The sequence below is a fragment of the Schistocerca cancellata genome, chromosome 4 (genome assembly GCF_023864275.1).
Source record: "Schistocerca cancellata isolate TAMUIC-IGC-003103 chromosome 4, iqSchCanc2.1, whole genome shotgun sequence".
In the NCBI taxonomy this organism is placed as follows: domain Eukaryota; kingdom Metazoa; phylum Arthropoda; class Insecta; order Orthoptera; family Acrididae; genus Schistocerca; species Schistocerca cancellata.
This window is the reverse complement of record NC_064629.1, coordinates 131126870-131147692: the sequence shown is the minus strand read 5'-3', so window position 1 is coordinate 131147692 and position 20823 is coordinate 131126870. Positions and strand designations below refer to the sequence as shown.

The 20823-nt window shown below is 37.4% G+C and overlaps 1 protein-coding gene across 1 annotated transcript in view; it reads right to left on the bottom strand.

The window, feature by feature from the left end:
* LOC126183923 (dystrophin, isoforms A/C/F/G/H-like) overlaps positions 1-20823 on the bottom strand; it is a gene marked incomplete at its 5' end in the record, with an annotated part of 927096 nt that overhangs the window by 797366 nt on the left and 108907 nt on the right. The window contains 9 exons of the mRNA XM_049926269.1: positions 3029-3181; positions 4694-4797; positions 5115-5270; positions 11665-11839; positions 11934-12140; positions 12231-12373; positions 16035-16224; positions 19008-19185; positions 19284-19441. Coding sequence (XP_049782226.1) covers positions 3029-3181; positions 4694-4797; positions 5115-5270; positions 11665-11839; positions 11934-12140; positions 12231-12373; positions 16035-16224; positions 19008-19185; positions 19284-19441 — 1464 coding nt within the window. The remainder of the gene's footprint in view (positions 1-3028; positions 3182-4693; positions 4798-5114; positions 5271-11664; positions 11840-11933; positions 12141-12230; positions 12374-16034; positions 16225-19007; positions 19186-19283; positions 19442-20823) is intronic.

Genomic DNA, 20823 nt, shown 5'->3' with positions numbered 1-20823 from the left:
GTTACATTAAACCTCCGTTGAAAACTTCGTCTTGTTGCAACAACACTGTGTTCTAGGCGGTGGAATTCCAGCACCAGAAAAATCCTCTGTTCTAAGGAATAAACCATGTTGTCTACAGCACACTTGCACGTTGTGAACAGCACACGCTTACAGCAGAAAGACGATGTACAGAATGGCGCACCCACAGACTGTGTTGTCTTCTATATCTTTCACATCACTTGCAGCGCCATCTGTTGTTGAAAATTGTAATTACTGTAATTTCGAAAGTTTGTCCGCCTGAAAATGTACTGTTGTCCCAAGCATATTGCAACAAACGGTGTATTTCTATCACTGCTCGTTTAGTTTTTATTGCCGTTTCAAATATACCGGTCATTTTTGAAACACCCTGTATAAGTACCTTGGTTTATGTTGTAACTTAGTTATATATTTCACTATGACATTGTGTTTATTGTTCATTACATTCCAAAGACAAAGGAATGATATGATGTAACATAGTGACAAAGAGAAGCAGTGCTTGATTTGTGGCAGTATGCACCGGTACTCTTACCTCTTTGGAAAAAAACCAGAACTGCATATTTTGTGGTGTGATATGATTGAACTTTATTTTTTTTACCAGCACAAATTTTGTATCTGCATTTTTAAAATGTGCAGGAAAGCATTTAAATAACTTTAAAGAACCCCCCACCCTCCTACTCCCTGCCCCCTCCCAGAAGGTCACAGTACCAGAACCTCTTTTCTTTTTTTCAGAAATCACGCACTCTAGAAAAGTGCAAACATTGTCCAAAAATGTTTTTTGTATACAGCACAGAAAACAAGTATACTGATTTCATTCTTCACACTCAATGAACAGAAAACCACGAAGTAGATTAGGATATATACACTTATTTCCAATGGATAAATTGTTTTTAATGAAGATACTTGAGAAAGGAAGGTGGTAGTGGTGTTGGTGGTTGTTATTGTTGTTGTTACTGTTGTTGTTGTGGGGCAGGGGGGAGGGGTTGTAGGGAAGGGAGGGAGAGGGGGAGAAGGGGGGGAGAGAGGGAGAGAGAGAGGAGGGGGGCACGCATCACTATTAGGATGTTTGCTCTGTCTTTATAGCATCATTGTGTGTTTTCTGTGTACTGTTTTACAAGGAGATTATTATAGCAACAGAGAAGACCATCGTGGCTCCTTAACAAAGTCTGTCTGTTATGATACATGCAACAAAATTTTTAATAAAGTTATGTGTTTTAGTTCACAAACTCACAGCTTAGGTTCATATGCTTACTATTACTGTTACTAGAGGACAATTAAATATCATGCATTACATGAACCACAGACACAGACACCATTGTTACAACTGGACAAATTAGTTTCATAATGTGTTAGATATAATGCATTAAAAAACTGAAGGATGGTGATGTTCTAACAGTTGATTTAGTAAATTATATTTGTGACAGAAGCTTGAAATTTCTTTTATGCTCAAGCCAAAACCTGAACTTACACAATTTTCCACACACCATTCATTTAAAACATGTAAGTTGAGCCAGTTACAACAACCATACATTTACATTTAGTAGAGAGGAACATGAAAACCAAGGTTGAAGATTATTCCATTTCTTGCTACTTGTGTGTGTAGCTATGTTTCCTGTTTCTTGTGTGTGTAGCTGTGTGAAAGACCTACAGTACTTTCATGTTATAAAAATGTTCAAAGGTGTATGTTTGTTTAATTACAACTATTTTCTAGCATGGGCATCACAGCTGAGCATTTGAACGTGTCTGAAGAATTGAATGGACTTTTTTATACACTCAAAAAGAACAATGGTAGAGAACTGGTATTAACTGAATATAGTCACACAATATGTGCAGAAAATAATCTTCAGTTGAATGTCCCTAAACAAGAATGTTCAAAATGCTAAAACTGAATGATTTTAAAAGTCGTGACACGAGAAGTCTGTGACCCAGCCATAATTCCCTTAAATTGATTAACTTGAGTACCACCTTAGACATTTTTATTGGAACAAATATGCACCCAGGGACTCTGGCATTAATTGAAAATTTATCCTTTTCGCTGTGCTTCAGAAGCCCACAACAGAAATTACTTTCAATCTTTTACAACCGCTGTCCCAAAAATTTCACCAAGTTGACTTTCCTTTTAAAGGCTGTAAACCACAAAGCTGTTAGGTCAAATCAATGTCTAAAGCTTAGTTTCTGGGAAAGGTTGGTGGATCATTACTCACCTGAAGGATGACCTTATGTTGTGGTTGCCAAACACAGTGAAGTATATTCAACATTGAACTCATCCATCAAATAAGACTAAAGTATCAGAAAAACTTAATCCCAAATGCATCACTGTAATGCTCTCCAACCTACTTTCATTCATGCTCATTTATGAAGTCCCCCTCATTCTATCAAAAATAAACCCAATTATGACCAGAGATAATATTCAAGGAAATGTAAGTTCTGAAAAGTGGTCGTTGTTGATTGTAAATCAAATGGTATATGAAAAGTGTTCCAAGGGGGTAATGGTGTGATGACATACACCACAATTAGACACATGAATTGCAAATCAAAGAGTAGCAGTGTGACACACTATGGTGAGTTCATAGCTGTGCTGCAGTGATACATGAGTAAGTATCTGAGATAATGGGAAACAAGTGCAAGGGAGAAAAGTTAAAATTTACTTTTTTGTTCTATAACACGTTAGCCCTTTCTTATAAACTTAATGAATTCTGCCAGTGCTTCTTCTGCAAAAGAGTATGCATTAATTAATACCTCAAATTTTGCACTGTATTTGCTTTCACCTCAATAAGGTATTCATACACATAATTAAATATGCAAAACAATGCAGAAAGTTACAGTTCCTAAAACAGTTGCAGATTCCGCATGATGTCTGTCCTTTTGGACCTGTCTGAAAGAACAGACACAATGCATTTATATTATTCCTATTAATGTTCTATAAATGATTAACAAATGACCTTGTATTGTAAATACAACCTGAAAAACAATCATAGGCATTTTCTGCAATAGGAAGGGTAATAGGACTGACCTTTTGACTAAGCAAACTCCACCTCTCTGTAATTTTTTCCACATCACCTTGAACTGACTGTGGCATAACAAGGGCTTCAACTAGTTTTCGGCCAATGTTTTGCAATTTAGCAAGCCTTGCTTCTGGATGGTTCCGAATGTAATTTTCTAGATCCTGTAAATTAGAAACCCATTTACACCAATTAATGTACAGGTGAAAAAATAATTGCATTAGAATATTCATTCTTAAAGTGTTTGCTGGAATATGGAGTGTGAAAAACTGATCAGACTCATAACTTTACAGTGCAGAACTTACAATGATGTATTTCCTACATTGATCCAATGAATATGCTACTGTTGGAGAGATATGAATTGAGGAAAATTACATGTAATTGCTCTGTGCTTTAGTGTTATTCACTTCTCTACCCATTGATCCATTCACTTTTCTACTTTTTTTTTATTTATAATATCATGTTGGTTCCAACATTGTTGTTAACATCATTGTTCTCTATTCATCGTCACTCATATAGCATACACAATTAGTACATCTCCCCTTAACCCAGCCTATAGCTTAGTTTACATATGTGCCCTATACAAATACGAATTTGTTGAGTTAGGGGGCTTTAGAGATTAACATTTCCTGGTGTTTACTAGCAGGTCTGTTTCCTGGTTTCTATAATGCAATCCTATCAACCTATACAAGTTGCAGCAGGTCTCTAGTAGTAAGGAATTATGTACATAAACTTCATGCTGGATTATGTTAAAAATCACTTAATATTGTACCTGAGACATAGTTGATTGTTTGTCTCACTAGTTTAGGGACTTCACTGACATTATTAATATTTCTATGCTAGTACTTCACCACCACTGTTACAGGACTACAGGATCACACTACTGAAACAGGAAGCACAGGCATAATACTAACATCAGTAAGAACGAAACACTTAAACCTCACTTTTCTCCCAAACAATATCAGTGCATTAGAGCAAATGTATTCATTCCCCATTCTGTATGCCTGATAATGGATGAATAAAATATATCACATTTGCATGTTATTATAGCCTAATCTTATGATAGGCATATGTAACTGGAAACATTATTAACAAATAAGGATTGAACTGAAATATACGTGCAGCTTCATCACGTTTTAATCTTTTTACTCCATATTTTTAGATTTACTGCTTATTGAATAGAATTGGGGAGAAGAGGAGTTTGTGGCACAACTTGACTAGAAGTAGGGATCGGGTGGTAGGACATGTTCTGAGGCATCAAGGGATCACCACTTTAGTATAGGAGGGCAGTGTGGAGGGTAAAAAATCGTAGAGGGAGACCAAGAGATGAATACACTAAGCAGATTCAGAAGGATGTAAGTTGTGGTAGGTACTGGGAGGTGAAGAAGCTTGCACAGGATAGAGTAGCATGGAGAGCTGCATCAAATCAGTATCAGGACTGAAGACCACAACAACAACAACTACTGCATATTCTGCTAAATATGCAATGTGAAACAGGGATTCTAAATATCACTATAACTGATTTACAAGAAATTATTAGGGTGCGCGTGCCCACGCACATATGCAAATGACACCCCCCCCCCCCCCCCCCACACACACACACATAAAATCAGATTAAAACTAAAATCAAGGGTTATTTTCTCATAAATAAATGAGGAAATAATTTCATTTCTTACATCAAGCTCCTCTGATATCTCCTCAGCATCTGCAGCTGATTTGGGAGACTTTCGAAGTCGTTTCTCCAGTTTATCCAGCCAGTCCATTTCTTGTGCAACAAGAGCTGAAAATCACATGATATTTTTAATATTATAGGTTAATCCAGTACGTAACTTTGAACCATTCGTGAACTCTACATTTTTCTGCATGATAAAAAATGCAACCAGCAAATGAATTACTTATCCTGTGCACCAAGTCTTCCAGAGCCTCATAATTCTTCCTGCTGAATATATGTTATAATGTAATCAACTGGCACCAACCTCCCTCATTTATCAAAACAACTTAATTACCAACTATAATCAATCACAACTTTCTACATGCAATGATACTGCTTCCATAATAGTAATGTATTTCAAATACTTCAAGAAAGTTATTTAGTACCTCTGAACTCTCCATATTCATGTGAGGCATCCTTCAGTATTCTATGTCTGTCATAAATGTGGTCAGTAACTTCACTCCACTTGGCATTCAGCTGGGTGAACCTTCTTGCCAGTTCCTGAACAGAACTCCCTTCACTGCTCAGCATCATGTCATTACCTAGGGAAAAAACTTAATTGGTAATAAAGATGAAAATCTGAACTGTATTCAGTTAAACATGGCTTTTGGAAACAGTTAGTTCTCATAAGTAAATGCAACAATAATCTCTGCAGTACCTGTCTCCACAGCTAACCCTGAACTACCAAAACCAGAGACCAAAACTTAAAAAATGGGTTGGGAATACACTGTTTTTCAAGGGAAAAATTGTGATAAACTTTCGCATCCCTTCCTAAGATCTGTATGCCTCATCTGTACTTACCGCATTATGTCCAGTAGCAGTAACATGTTAGATATGCCAGAAGACACACTACAAATAAATAGACACTTACCTGTCAAAACCAAAACATGGTCTTGAATGATAAGATTGAAACTCCAATTTTCATAGTTCCACAACTTCTAGTACTAGTTTAATGTACTAGAATTCATTTAAACTGCACGTAATGAAATTCCGTCTGACTTAAATGCTGTTTACTCTATATGTGTACTACTACTACTACAAATGAAAAAGAACACATTTCAAAATAATTTCTACATGAAATGTCTTGGTGTTTAGCAGTGATAAATCATTTACATAATCAGCTAACTAAATTTGTGTAGGAAATTTTCCCACACTTATCCTACCTTTATATGTGTAAATGCTGAACCTCTTTCTGCTTTTAATTACCATTGCTTACAAACTGATTGGGATCCAGTGTATAAAATAACTAATGTAAATGATAAATGTAATATGTTCTTAAATGAATTCATCTACCCAGGAAGAGCATTGACATTTCATCCAGCAATCCATGGATTATGTAGGGAATTAAAATTTCTTGCAGGGCTAAGAGGGAATTATGTGCCTCATTAAGAGTATCAAATCATCCTCTTGAAAGATCTTATTATTAATTGTACCACAAAGTTTTAAAATCAATGATAAACAAATCCAGAACCTTATCTACTCAATCTGAAATGGATAACTCTAATAACAAAATAAAATCAGTTTGAATATCATAAAGACAGAGTGTGGCCATAGCAGCAAGAATTATAAGTCTATATAGATAAGGTATAATGATAATTTGGTACATAAGCCTGTAACAATTTCTAACATATTTGACAATCACTTCTTAATTGCAGCAGGACACGTAGGTTGTAAGGGCTCCCTAAATACAGCCACAATTTTATTACAGTGACCTGACTACAAAATATATGATCCAATTTGTATAGCTCCAGTCACTATTAATGCACTTAAAAATAAAAATCAAGGCCTTAAAAAAGAAAAATACCACAGGTATTGACAACATTTCATCTAAAGTTATGAAGCACTGTAGTGATGGTATATATCAAGTTCTCTGCCACATTTTCAATGAACCTTTGCAACAATGTGTTGCCCCAGAGAGCTTAAAGTTTGTTACTGTAAGACAAATTTTCAAGAAGGGTGAGAAAACTAATTTATCCAACTACTGTTTAGCATGCCTGCTAAGTTGCTTCTGAGAAATATCGGAGAACCTAATGTATAAAAGAACTCTAGAACACCTCAACATTCAGAACATCCTCAATGGAAACCAATTTCATTAGAAAAAGAAGAGAGACCAGTTTCAGTAGAAACCAATGTCATTAAAAACAGATTAACGGAGTTAGCTATTTCCTCTCTCACAAAAGAAATTCTTATGTCAATAAATAACAATGGGCCACCTATCAGAATTTTCTGTGACTCGTCAAAGGCCTTTCACTGTGTCAAGCACAATATTCTCTTAATGCCAGTTAGCACCAGTAAGTGGATTGACTCATATCTACACAACAGAAAGTAGAAGGTAATGGTACTGATGGCTGTCCTGCTTCATATGACTGGAGCACACTGAATTGTGTAGTGCCACAAGGATCAAATCTGGGGCCATTACCGTTCCTTATCTTTGTGAATGATCTCCCACTTCGTACAAACACTGAGAGCAAATTTACTCTTTTTGATTATGACACTACTATTCTGCCTGAAAGCCAAACAGTTAGTGAACTACAAAATAAACATAATTCTGTACCAGCAGACATCCTATGCTGGTTTACAGCTAACGGATTAATGCTAAATATTGAAGAAACGCAATACATGCAGTTTCATGCAACTCAACAAGTAAATGATGTAATCCACTTGAACTGTTACAATGAAAATACTTTACATTGTCAATCCTCCAAATTACCAGGAATTGTAATGGATGCCACGTTAAACTGGTATGAGCATATTCTAGACTTTCGAAAAGACTCAGTATGGTGTGTAATTACTCCTCTTGGCTATATCCATGATATCAAGGTTGTTTATTTTGGCTATTTTCACTCTATTGTGTCATATGGTATAATTGTTTGGAGTAATCATCCTTTAGCCACACAAATCTTTATTGCACATAAGAGAGCAGTTACAGTCATAGATGTCATTAAGTTATTCTTGCACCAGCCTATTCCACAAGCTGCAAATATTAACCTCCATATCTCAAAACTATTTTCTTCGATGCTTTTTCATATCTAATAACCATTCTCATTTTACATCTAATAGTGCATACCACGATCACAATTCAAAGTCTAACAATGATTTACATACACATCCAAAATGTCTAAGCCTTGTAAAAAATGGTGTTCACTATCCTGCCATGAAATTTTCAATTCACTTCCATCAGAAATTAAAGTCCACATTAATGTCCTACCTACATTTAAAACTAAATGAAGAAACTATGTTCTGGATAACTTGTTCTGCTCTCTTGATGAGAACATGCAAATTAATCAATGATAGTTTTTGTAAATTTGTATTGTCATTTGTATTTATGTTTTGAGACTTTGTAGTTATAATGTGTTAGCCATAATCTGTCTTCCTTGTTTAAGATGATCAATATATAAATACTCCTTTTTATGATCCTTAGGTTATTCTGAGTAATTTATGTCATGTTTAGTTGAACCGTACATTATTAATTTTACTTCAACTGTTAAGTTTATATATCTATTTGCTACATTTCCAGTATTGTACAGTTGTTTACTGTGTCTCTTTAATCATGTAAACCTGACTTGTTCCACACCTTTGGGACTCATCACAATGTGGATTCATGGAATTTGTAGTAAGTAAATAAACAAATACAATACATGATCAAAAGTATCCAGACACCCCCAAAAACATAGCTTTTCATATTAGGTGTATTGTGCTGCCACCTACTGCTAGGTTACTCCATATCAGAAACCTCAGTAATCATTAGACATTGTGAGATAGCAGAATGGGGCACTCCACGGAACTCAGGGACTTCTAACATAGTCAGGTGATAGGGTGTCACTTGTGTCATATGTCTGTACATGATATTTCCACACTCCTAAACATCCCTAGGTCCACTGTTTCCAATGATAGTGAAGTGGAAATGTGAAGGGATATGTACAGCACAAAAGCGTACAGGCCGACCTCATCTGATAACTGACAGAGACTGCAACACTTGAAGAGGGTCGTAATGTGTAATAGGCAGACATCTATCCAGAGCATCACACAGAAATTTCAAATTGCATCAGGATCCACTGCAATTAATATGATAGTTAGGCGGGAGGTGAGAAAACTTGGATTTCATGGTCGAGCAGCTGCTCATATGCCACACATCATGCCGGTAAATGCCAAACGACACCTCACGTGGTGTAAGGGGCATAAAAATCGGACAACTGAACAGTGGAAAAACATTGTGTGGAATGATGAATCACAGTACACAATGTGGTGAATTGATGGCAAGATATGGGTATGACATATACCCGATGAACGTCATCTGCCAGCATGTGTAGTGCCAATAGTAAAATTCGGAACTGGTGGTGTTATGGTGTGATCGTGTTTCTCATGGAGGGGGCTTGCACCCCTGGTTGTTTTGCATGGCACTATCACAGCACAAGCCCACATTGATGTTTTTAAGAACCTTCTTGCTTCCCACTGTTGAAGAGAAATTCCGGGATGGCGATTGCATCTTTCAACACAACTGAACACCTGTTCATAATTCACGGCCTGATGGAGTGGTTACACGAAAATAACATTCCTGTAATGGACTGGCCTGCAAAGAGTCCTGACCTGAATCCTATAGAACACCTTTGGGATGTTTTGGAATGCTGACTTCATGCTAGGCAACACCTCTCCTCATCGCAGCACTCCGTGAAGAATGGGCTGCCATTCCCCAAGAAACCTTCCAGCACCTGACTGAATGTATGCCTGCGAGAGTGGAAGCTGTCATTAAGGCTAATGGTCGGCCAACAGCATACTGAATTCCAGCATTATCAATGGTGGGTGCCACAAACTTGTAAGTAATTTTCAGCCAGGTGTCCGGATACATTTGATCACATAGTGTAATAATTTTGACATCAACCTAAAGGTTTCTTTTTTTACTAGGCACATTCCTTTCACTGGTGGTATGCTCTTGCTTTCATCCAGCCTCTGAACTGACTTACCCAATCAGTTATAGTTGTCTCTGAACCAAAATCAAAACCCCCACTTTTCACTAAACAAAGACTGCCATAGGTGAAGGAAATGGTAACTGACAATAAAAATTTTAGGAATGGCCATGGAACAAACCCCAGAGATGTCTACTAATTAACTGCCAGCTTGTTGTTGACAAGACTTTTGTTGCGTTTATTAGAGAACTTGATCGTACACCATTGTTCGAGTGTTAACACTCATTGCAAATTGCAAGACAGGGACATGTACTATCAAAATATTTGAAGGAGTAGTGATATTTATGCTCCCAAGAGACTGAAGCAGACTGAGCCAGAGAGCACAAGAAAGCTAAGAGCATCATCCTCTCCCACCCACACAAAAAACCAACTGGTCCTAACAGGTTGGAACCAATAGGAGTCCAAAAATAATTATTGTACTTCTCTCCATACACACTTTGTATTAGTCTGTGTTACCAGTTTCAAGTTTTTTTTGTTATATGAATCCATTATTGCACATCGTAATTATGTACAGTTTTCAGCTGCTGAATGGGTCCATTTGGAACCTAAGCCTCTTCATGATTTTCTGTCTTCCCACCATATTTCTGTCCCTACCCTGATCCAGTCTTGTCCTTTCTTTTACACACTGTCCTTGACTCCTTCCAGCCAACTGTCTCTTGGTCTTTTCCCCTTCCCTTTCATCTTGTGTATGCTCCTGGGTGTCATCTTCCCCTCCATTCAGTTAACATACCCATATCATCTAAGCCTGGATTCCGCTATCCTATCCTGTAATGGTTCTTCTTTCAGCAAGTCTCTGACCCTTTCATTTTTTAACCTGTCCATCTTTGTCATTCCAAAAGTTTCTCTAGAATTTCATCTCAGTAGCTTGTATTTTGCTTCTCTCTTCCTTTCATTACTCAGATCTCTGAGACATATATCAGTCCAACCCCTTGGCCACATCATGGATGATTGACGGTGGCATGAATTAGAGGATTGCCTGTTGGGGCAAAGTACAGTGGGGACTGTATATGCCCTGAAGTAACTGTGGAGGTCCTACAGGAACCATGAAAAGTGATGGCGAATGGGGCTCTGATGAAACTACGTCAGGTCCAGCAAGCCAGTAGTGGCTAAATCTCTGCTATCGAGAATGGAATTGGAGGGTTAGATTATTACACACACAACTGTTAAATAAGTGGATGATTGTCACATTTTACTGCAAGTTCAGAGAGAAAAAATGCATAAATAACAATTTACACATACTGGTTCATTTTTGGGATGACACTGTTATGAACAAATTATATTTCAGTTTTTTTATTAACCACATGTAATTATCTTTGCAATATGTTGTTACACTTTTGAAATTTGCACTGCACATAAAATTTTGTGGTTTCATCTTCAGGTGATTTATTTTATGTATTACTGTATATGAAAGCTGAACTGCTAAAGAGTGATTAATTGTAACAATGGATAGATGCAGGTGTTGCACATCTAGTATGTATACATATGAGTTCTGGCTGTGAAGGCTGTGCCTTCCTCTACCTTGTGGTGTCATGTGGATGTGGTATGGGGGGCTAGTGGTCAGCACACTGCTCTCCCAGTCCCTTTAAAAACTTTCCAGACCGTTGAGCCACTACCTCTATGTCAAGCAGCTTCTCAATTGGTATCACAAAGCTGAGTGCATCCCATACCAGTCCTCCCACTGACAAAAAATTCTTGGTAGTACCCGCAATTGAACCCAGGTCCTTCTCACAGCAGCCATCTTCACTCACCACTCAGCTATGAAGGCGGACTTGCATATCTTGTAGCTATTGTAATGTTATGCACTGAGAAGGTAAGTTACTGCATTATAAGACATTCTGGATGTGATGTTAAAACAAATTTACGCAATCTCCTTTGAAGCACATGAGCACAATCTGACACTAACACATACATTTCAAGACTTTCACACAGAACAAAGCTGCAAGAGATAAAGAAATGACTTATAATCACATACCCATTTCATTCAGGTTGCGAAAATCTTCTGTCCTGCTATCAACCTTATCTTTAAGAAGTTGGTATCTTCCTTTCATCTGGTAAAGTTCTGTTGAGGAGTTGACTAAAGGTGATGGTGGTATTTCAGTCTCAAGTTTGCAAAGCCAAGCCTTGAAATCTTCAACACCACTGATCACCTAGTAGAAAAAATATACATACAGATCTTCAAGCTTATGAATGTGTTGAGAGATTAACTGCATGTGAAGCATGTAAAACGTTAAAAGCATATACCTTTCTGGTCTTTTCTAATGCCTCTTTCAGTGCAGTATTTTGTTGTTTTGAGTCTCCGGTTACTTTCTCCCATTTCTTGCTTAAGGCTTCTAATTGTAATTTCAGTTGTTCTGCAAAGGCAGGTTCTGCATTGTCCAAAAGCTTCTCTGCTGTGGTTTTTATTTTGTTGAAATTTGGCTGAAGTGTTTCCACATCATCCTGAAGAGCCTGTTACAAGAGATTCATTAAACTAGTTACAATCTTTGACTCAGAAGTATACTGGAATTTTCATAGGGCTATCACAGTATATTAACTTACATTGGACTGTTCCAGTTGGGCTTCTAATGTCTCTAATTCACCAATTGGTATGGCATCATCTGCTTGTAGAAAAGTTTCAACTTCTTGCAGCCACGAATTGAGACCATCCATCTCATCATTAAACTGGCGCAATGTTTCAACATCTTAAACAAATGAGAAACAAGTTACATAATATTTAGAATATTAATTTAATACAAAGTGAGTTTTATGACTGAAATGGCCAGTTCAGGTAATTAACATCTGGGTGTGTATCTAATGTATCCAGCCAGGAAAATGTCACCATATGCATGTTCTTTTTGTTGTCTATTAGCTCTGAGAAAAATCATTGCCCAAAAACAATGGGACTATTTCAGTCTTGTATGTGTCTCTTGACATCCCAATGCCTCACCCATTCAACAATGAGAGATTATACTCACTCCTTCAATTATGTGTTACCAGTCAGTAACAAATTTGCTGATAACAAGGTAATAATGAGGCTGATCTGAGCACCAGAGGACTTCATTAAGTAGGGACCTAATTGGGGAGGGGGACTGTGTAAACTCATTTCATTTGAGTACCGTGATATGTATTTAGTTATGGGGATACTTGTAGTTCATCACATACTCTGAATCACTTTGTGATACATCATTTTTACATGCCACACACAAAGTTTTAGCAGAAGTGAAATTAGTAAGTGATAAAAATTTTATTTCATTCAATGTCTTCTTTCCACCTTTTCCTTTATATTTTCTGTCCAGTCCTGTGTTTTCCGTGCTGATGTCTCACACTAGAAAGATGAGTAAACTGAATCATTCTGAGTCACTATGGTACATCATAGAAATTACTTTGGAAAATGTAACTAACCATCTATTTGCGCACTGCTTTTTTTGTTGTTTTTTTCTGCCTGGCACTTTCCTCTCTATTTATTTATTATACTTACTTTGAACTTTCCTTAATTTTCCACTTATGAACTTTCAGTAGTTTTCATCTATTTATTTGCCACTGTTCGTTCAAGTACAGTTATGTCTTCAATGTCTTCATTCATATGCACTACACTGTAACTGATTTCACACTATATTAGAACAAGCTTTTTGTGTCTAAAAGCCACTACACCTTTATATTGTCTCCAGTTCTTTAATGCTGTATCTGTACACCTTCTGGTCCCACCAAATGAGCGGCAATGTTAGCTAAATATTGAAGGACCTAGAGAAAAATTAGCCATGAGACACTGAAAAAGTAATTGTGACATTCCCTCAAATAATTTAAAGAAGCCATTGATAACGTGAGTCAAAATGGCTTGTGTGGAATATGAACTTAACTTCTGTTAAATGAGAGTTTAGCTTCTGAATCATTCAACATACTGCTTGGTACATTCCTATTACATAATCTCACTCACTCATTCACTTACTCATTCTCTTGGCTCAAATTTGTGACTGCTCTCCCACATTGCTACATATTCTATGTCTCTATATTTCATCATTAGTTCCTAATACAAAAATGTATGAATCCTAAAAGAATATTTCTCCATCAAGCTTTTTCTTTACACAAAATTTTTGTGTAATAAAATACAATGACATATTATCTCAACAGACCTACTTTTCATTTTTTCATATGCATCCTCTTGTATCTTTCTCATCAACCAAATGCTTCAAGTCTCATCTGCATGGAAACAGTAGTGGGAAATTGTAGACTAAAGGGCAAAGCAGGTATGAGTGCACAAACAGCATGAGCAGTGATGTTCTTTAGTGCTGTGACAGACTGAATTATGCACTTATCTTCTAGATAAATAGTGACCAATTAATATTCTATGTCTTTTACCCGCATAAATTCTGTTAATCTAAAATTATACAAACTTCAACTACTCTTATTGATTTTGTCTCTTGTAATAAACATTGCTGGAATAAAAGTGAAGACACCCTTTTCAGGGTTTTCAAGTCACTCAAGATTTATTGTTGCAACAGTGCATATGGGGTACGTGAAATGGTTACATTTACAGATCAAGAACACAGGTTGTAGTAACACTGTTCATGTTTACGTCGCACTACTCTTAGCGTAGACCGGGACTGTGTCCTAGGCCTGCCCGATGTTCACTGATTGGGCCCGGCCCGTGCTGCTGGAGGACAGTGGACGGGACTCTACTTGCGGCAACTACCGTCCGTGACGTGCCGTGCCAATGTGCGCCTCCCGCGATCTTTCTGGTGGCTACTGCACAGGTGAAACACCCAAATTAGTACACAGTGTAGGTGCTGACTCGGGCATCCAGTTAATCATACAGATGGTGAATACCATCCTGGGATACGTTATATCGTGCCTGCTTGACCTATTCACATAAATCTGTAAGAGTTGTTTGTTGACCAGTAGCACAAGTCACTTCTCATCCCATCATATCTCACACATGCTCAATTGGAGACAAGTCTGGATATTTTTATGGCCAGGAAAGTTGCTGCACATCTTAAAGAGCACATTGAGTTTCACAGGTAGTGTGTGGGCAAGTATTATCCTGTTGGAACAACACACCACCCTCCTGTTGCAAGAACAACAAAATAATGGGTCCAAAAACATTCTACATGTAACTAGTGCTGGTTACTGTCCCCACCAGAAACACCAAAGGTGAACAAGACATGTAACTAGTGCTGGTTACTGTCCCCACCAGAAACACCAAAGGTGAACAAGAGTTGTAGCTTAGCGCTCCCCAGACCAGATAGCCTGGGTGTGACCAGTATGTCTTGGAAAAATACACTTTCCAATACAGCACTCACCAAGTCTACATTGTATGTGCAAATGACTGTCACTTGCATGCAGGCAGAATCTACCTTCATTGCTGAAAACTGTGGCACATCATTCCATCTTCCAAGTGATCCTCTGATGGCACCAGTTGAGTCATGCAATGTCAATGCCATGGCGTGAGTGGAAGATGAGCTAGAGTTGTGTGTGTCTGTAGTCCCACTACTAATAACCACTTCACAACAGTTTGTGTAGACATGTTTAGGCTCACAAGCCCTCTTACCTGTGCTGTGGTAGCTGTATGATCTGCCACTGCTGCCTGGGGGCATCCTGGTGGGCATCTGTGCTGCATGGACATCCAGAACCTCATCTGAGGGTATGAGAATGTTCACATGATCACTGATACCAGTATCTTTGAACAACTCACAGAGCACATCCAACTTTGGTATTAATTCTCCAAAAGGACCACTCTGCCACTTGGAAGGCCACAATTTCACCCCTTTCAAACTCGCTCAGTTGGCTGTAAGGAGCACAAGTGTTTCTCCGTGGCATGGTTGCCCACTTGCTTCACAAGTTTACACCATACTGAGCCTTCTGCCTTCTGGCTGTGAGCATTTCCTATTAAAGGATTGACACAGATGATGCTATGGTAGCTATGCTATCTGTTTGCAGGTGACATTGAAACCATTATCAGTACATCTACTATCCTCCAGTTGGCATATGCCATCATCAGATGAAAATCGATGTCATCTTTCCAGGTGTACCAAATCCCCCCCCCCGGCAGTGTATGTTGACAAATCTTCCAACAAATTAACGGTTTTATTTTGGAGAAATAATTTCTTCCCTTTCTTCCTACTTTACTTTAATGTGGCACCTGGTTTGTCTGTACCATTATCAGTGTTAGTTTTTTTTCATTTCTGGCATAGTTCTTGTAATTTTTTTTAGTACATTGCTTTCAAACTTTTGATTTTTCCTCAGCTTATTTTCACTGTAAAAGTAATGGAAAGCTACGTTTTTTTGTCAACCTAAGTGTGGTTTGCATGGGTCATATTTTTTGAGTGTCTCAGATGATAATATTAATAATAATAATGAATTACTTACCTTTCGTAAGTCTGCACTGCCTTTCCTCTAAGATGGCTGGGATATCACTCCACCGTGTATTTAGGTCTTGGAGCTCTTCCCTTAATCTTTGACTCTGTGCTTCTGAACCAGCATGCTGTATCAGCTCTTGCCCAGTTTTGTTCACGTACTCGAAACTGTCTTGCTGTTCATCAATGGTGTTTTGTAGTTCCTGTATGATAAATATTTTTTTTACTAATAATGAGTTCCGTTTAGCATTCCATATTATATTACCTAAGGTTCCACACAGGACTTAATTTCGGTGCAATTATGAAGGTCATTCCATAAGCAAGTTATGCTTTTTTTAACACGATGTTTCTTAATGTCCATGCAAGTATGTATCTACTACTTCTATCCAGTACAACACCTTATAACATTAAATCAATTTTTGAATGTTCTCATCATGAAATTTGCTACATATGGTACCCAGCAAATAACAATTCTTTTTCATTTCATCATCATTATCAAATATTATCACCATCATTATACATTTATTAGTTGCTTCAATATTGCTTTACACCAAATATGCAGTCACATTTCACAGCCTCTCACTTTGCTCTCCACAGTCAGTCTTGTATTCTGACTTAAATGTTCATACCCACGTGAAACAAATATTTTGTCCAATAAGATAATAAAAAGGCAGATTCCTGAGAGAGTGTAGCATATTCACTACACACAAATTCTGTCATTTCACTGTAACTGTAACTGCATGACATATCTATACGTATGAAACTATTCTCAAACTGACGCCTTTACAAATTTCCTAGAAACTTTGTTACACTTTCTTATTTTTCTAGTGTGCCCCACAGGAGATTACTTCAAATAGAAGAGTGCAGTGGTTTTCATTTTATAACACACATCATTTACAATGGTATATGTTTCAACTGTATACAGTAAACAGTATATTCTGCATGTCAAGAACACACTTACATGTACAACATAAATTATTTGCAGATTATGTTAAACTTATGTGTAGAATATATATTCCAATGTGCATAATGAGAAAGAATGTTCAAAATTTGACTACAGCTAACCAAAACAAGCAAATTTTTCCAAAAAATCCATTTTTTTCAGCCAATACTGGTGGTCTGATAGGTAAAGTGCCCCAATTGTGGTTGTAAAAGAAACATGCAAGTAATGACAATCCAGCAACAGTTGTTCTAGTAATTTACACATATGAAGGCAAACAGTGTGGGATTCACATGAGAAACAGAAGTGTACCACTTGACATGACTGCTAATCAGTCACACTTTTTCTGAGTATGCATTGAACATTTAGCTACAATTGTTGAGATATTGTACATTTGGTAACTGCTCTCCTCTTCTCATAGTGTTCATTATAGGTAACAATAATGGAATTGTGTTACAGAGCAATGTTGGAATATCTTACTTATTCATATACCACTCCTAATGTTAACATTTTTTCCTCTTCTGATCTCATTTTATTAATAATACGTGTACAACAGTATAGAATTTCTTATTCAAGCAGTGATGTGTAAAACTTTATTATTCACTGTATAATTTTCAAATTACTGATGACTGTACTATAGTTAGTTCACCAGCAAATATTTTATTCAGAGAAATATTTGTGATTTGCTATACATGCAAACCAAGGGATGATGAAATTTTTTTCAAAAACATTTCATTTTTTCCGAAAACTATTAATTTTAACAGATATGCATACTCAAAATTTTCATGTTCTAGAATGGTCACATCTTAAAATGTAATTTATTCAAAATTTAGTAGCATAGTTTTATACCCTCAATTTTTTTGTTTCCAAAAGTTACCAGTTTTCATTAAATCGGCTTGTTAATTTGTTCATTATTCCAATCAGAAAATTTCACTTTCTCAAGAATTTCTAGCAAATTGTGGGAATCTCCTTTAACAATGAACTGCACTATTTTGTCATTTTCTAATTGTACTGCTGTTAGTTGAACAAACTTACATCACTGTCTATTGTGTCTTCGTCCCTTTTAAATTTCTAGATCTGTATGTAAATACTTACAATGTAGTACATATATAATTCAAACAATTGTATTTTTCCATATCATGCACACCTGTAAGTAGGTGCAAGTACACAAAGCCTGTGTCACTCTGTGTTTAAGTATCAAAATGTAACTATCTATCTATTTGACAATATGTTATCAAGTCCATCAGAATCTAACAGTTATTATGCGAACGGTCTACATCCCATTATGTAGTTTTCAGTTTAGTTTGTACTATGTGGGTCTGCTAGTGACATTGTAAACATCATGTAGTTTTTGGTTTATGCTTCATCATGCAAATTTCAGTCAGTTTGTGTTTAACCACCATGAAGTAAAAAATGTACAGTTTCTTTGCGTGTGTCAGTAAGGACCTAGCTGTGAACTTTTGCATAATCTATGTTTCAACATTCAAACAGTAAAGATATTATGCCAGAGCTAGGTAAAGTAATATTTTAGACCACCACTAGTGAACATTGAAAATGTTTGTTAATTAGTGTTACTTACTGATCTGTGTCCAACATTGATTTCTCACATGTTACAAAGATAATCAGAGAACAGGTGAACACTGTGAGTCAATAAACATGCAGAGATCAATAATGGATAGTTGCAAAGCTGTGTACTTTATTTTAAAAATGTTCATCAAATCCATCAGTAGCAAGAGGATGATCAAAGAAGAAATGTTACAAGACTTCCAAAATGCAGTTCCAGGTCAAGTTAGTTACAACTCAGCTGCCGTTATATAAACAAAACAGTCACTATTGTTTGTTTCTGGACTAAATTTTGAAGATAATATTAGAAACAGACAAAAAAACTTCATGCGGACCATGTTCCTGAATTGCCATTTGCTATGAGTGTGTGTTATAATAGAGGTGTGTAGTAGTACAAATTTAAAAGAAGGTGTAAGACTGTTCCAAGCAATGCTGTTTGGATGAAAATTACATTAATAAAAATAGAATGTAGAAATATGTTACCCTGAACTTCTGAAGCTGGTCCTCCATTGTGGTAATATCAGACACAACAGCATGTTCTGAAAGCAGCACACCTTCAACATTGTGCACCCATTTCATCAGTGCTTCTTTTGCTTCAAGATACTTCTTGGGTGGTGTTCTATCAATGGCGCTGGTTAGTTCAGTCTGTTTTTCAGTCAGCCTAAATAATAATGCATGTTGGAAATCAGCAACACAAGTCAAAATACTGAAATGTGCACACTTTTTCTTTTTATAGAATTAAAAGCTCTCTTCCATTACCTCAACAATAAACTGTTCCATCTCTGAAGAACTTTGTCTGCATCAGCATCAATATCTTCAGCATAAGGTCCTGCAGTTTCATTTGCAGAGAGCTCAGCTGATCTCTTTTTCAACTTTGTGAAGCGCTCTTCATTGGACTTTAGAGTTTTGAGTTTAGCCTGGAGCAAATTTTAATAATTATAAATTACAAAAAAAAAAAAAAAACTCTGTTGATCAAATACATCAAAAAATATGGAGGACTGTCATAGACTTTTCACTTTGTGTTAATTATTAAGAAGGCTGGAGATGTCGAGTATTCAGGGTTTCCATCTTGCTCCAAAATGTGTGCCAGTCTCAGTCATATACAGCACTTTGAACTAGTCATTTGCACATTCCACTGACTGTATTTGTGACTTCAGCAAGTAGGTTGAGGTGAGAGGTTGTGTATGATGGGGTAAATAGATGGAGAATGTGACAGGAAGTGAGGGGAGTGTTTCGGGAAGAGTAACTGATGGCTTTGAGGGAGACAGCAGACACACAAGATAGGAATATGACAGGCAACCACCAGAGTGAGGGAGTTTGTTTGTGCTCTTGGCCACAATTTGGTGGTGGCCATTCAGTCTGGTGGACAGCTGGTTAATGGTAATGCACAGACAAAATGCTGTGCAGAAATGGCAGTAGAGTTGGTGTATGACAAGGCTGCTTTCACATGAGGCATTGCCTCTGATAGGATAGGATAAGCCTGTGACAGGACTAGAGTAGCACACGCTGGGTGGGAAAATTGGGCAGGTCTTGCAGAAGGGTCTGCCTGTGGCAAGGGCTGGATGTGGGAGTGGCATAGGGATGGACCAGGACATTGTGTAGGATGGGTAGGTGGCAAAATACCATTTTTGGCAAGATGTAAAGCCTCATGAGTAGGTTGTTACTCTTTTCAGTGCATAATAATAGATAGTCAACGCAATGAGCGCCATCCTACCCACAATCCTTCCCATCCCTCCTAAAGCAGTATTCCACCATCCACCCAACCTACACACCATCTTGGACCATCTCTGCACCGAACCTACCCCAATCCCTTGCCTCAGGGGTCATATTTCTGTGCAAGACCTAGGTGCAATACCTGCCCAATTCACCCACCCATCACATCCTATTGTAGTTCCATCACAAGCTTATGCCACACATAAGAGGTTGTGTCACATGTGAAAACAGCCATGTCATATAGCAGCTCTATTGCAATTTCTGCACAGCATTTTATGTGAGCATGACCACCAACTAGCTATCCATCAGAATGAATAGCCACCACCAAACTGTGGCTGAGAGCAGAGTTGACCACCCGTTGGCAGAACATGCTATGAGCACAACATGCTCAAATTCAATGGCTGCACCGAAATCTGTGCCATCAGGATCCTTTCCCCCAGCACCAGCTTCTCTGAACTATGCAAATTGGAGTCATCCTTGCAACATATACAATGCTCCTGTAATCCTCCTATCTCAATCTCCAAAAATCTACCATAGTAACACCCTCTACCCTACAGCCCCTCTTCCTGTGTCCTGCCACTCCCTC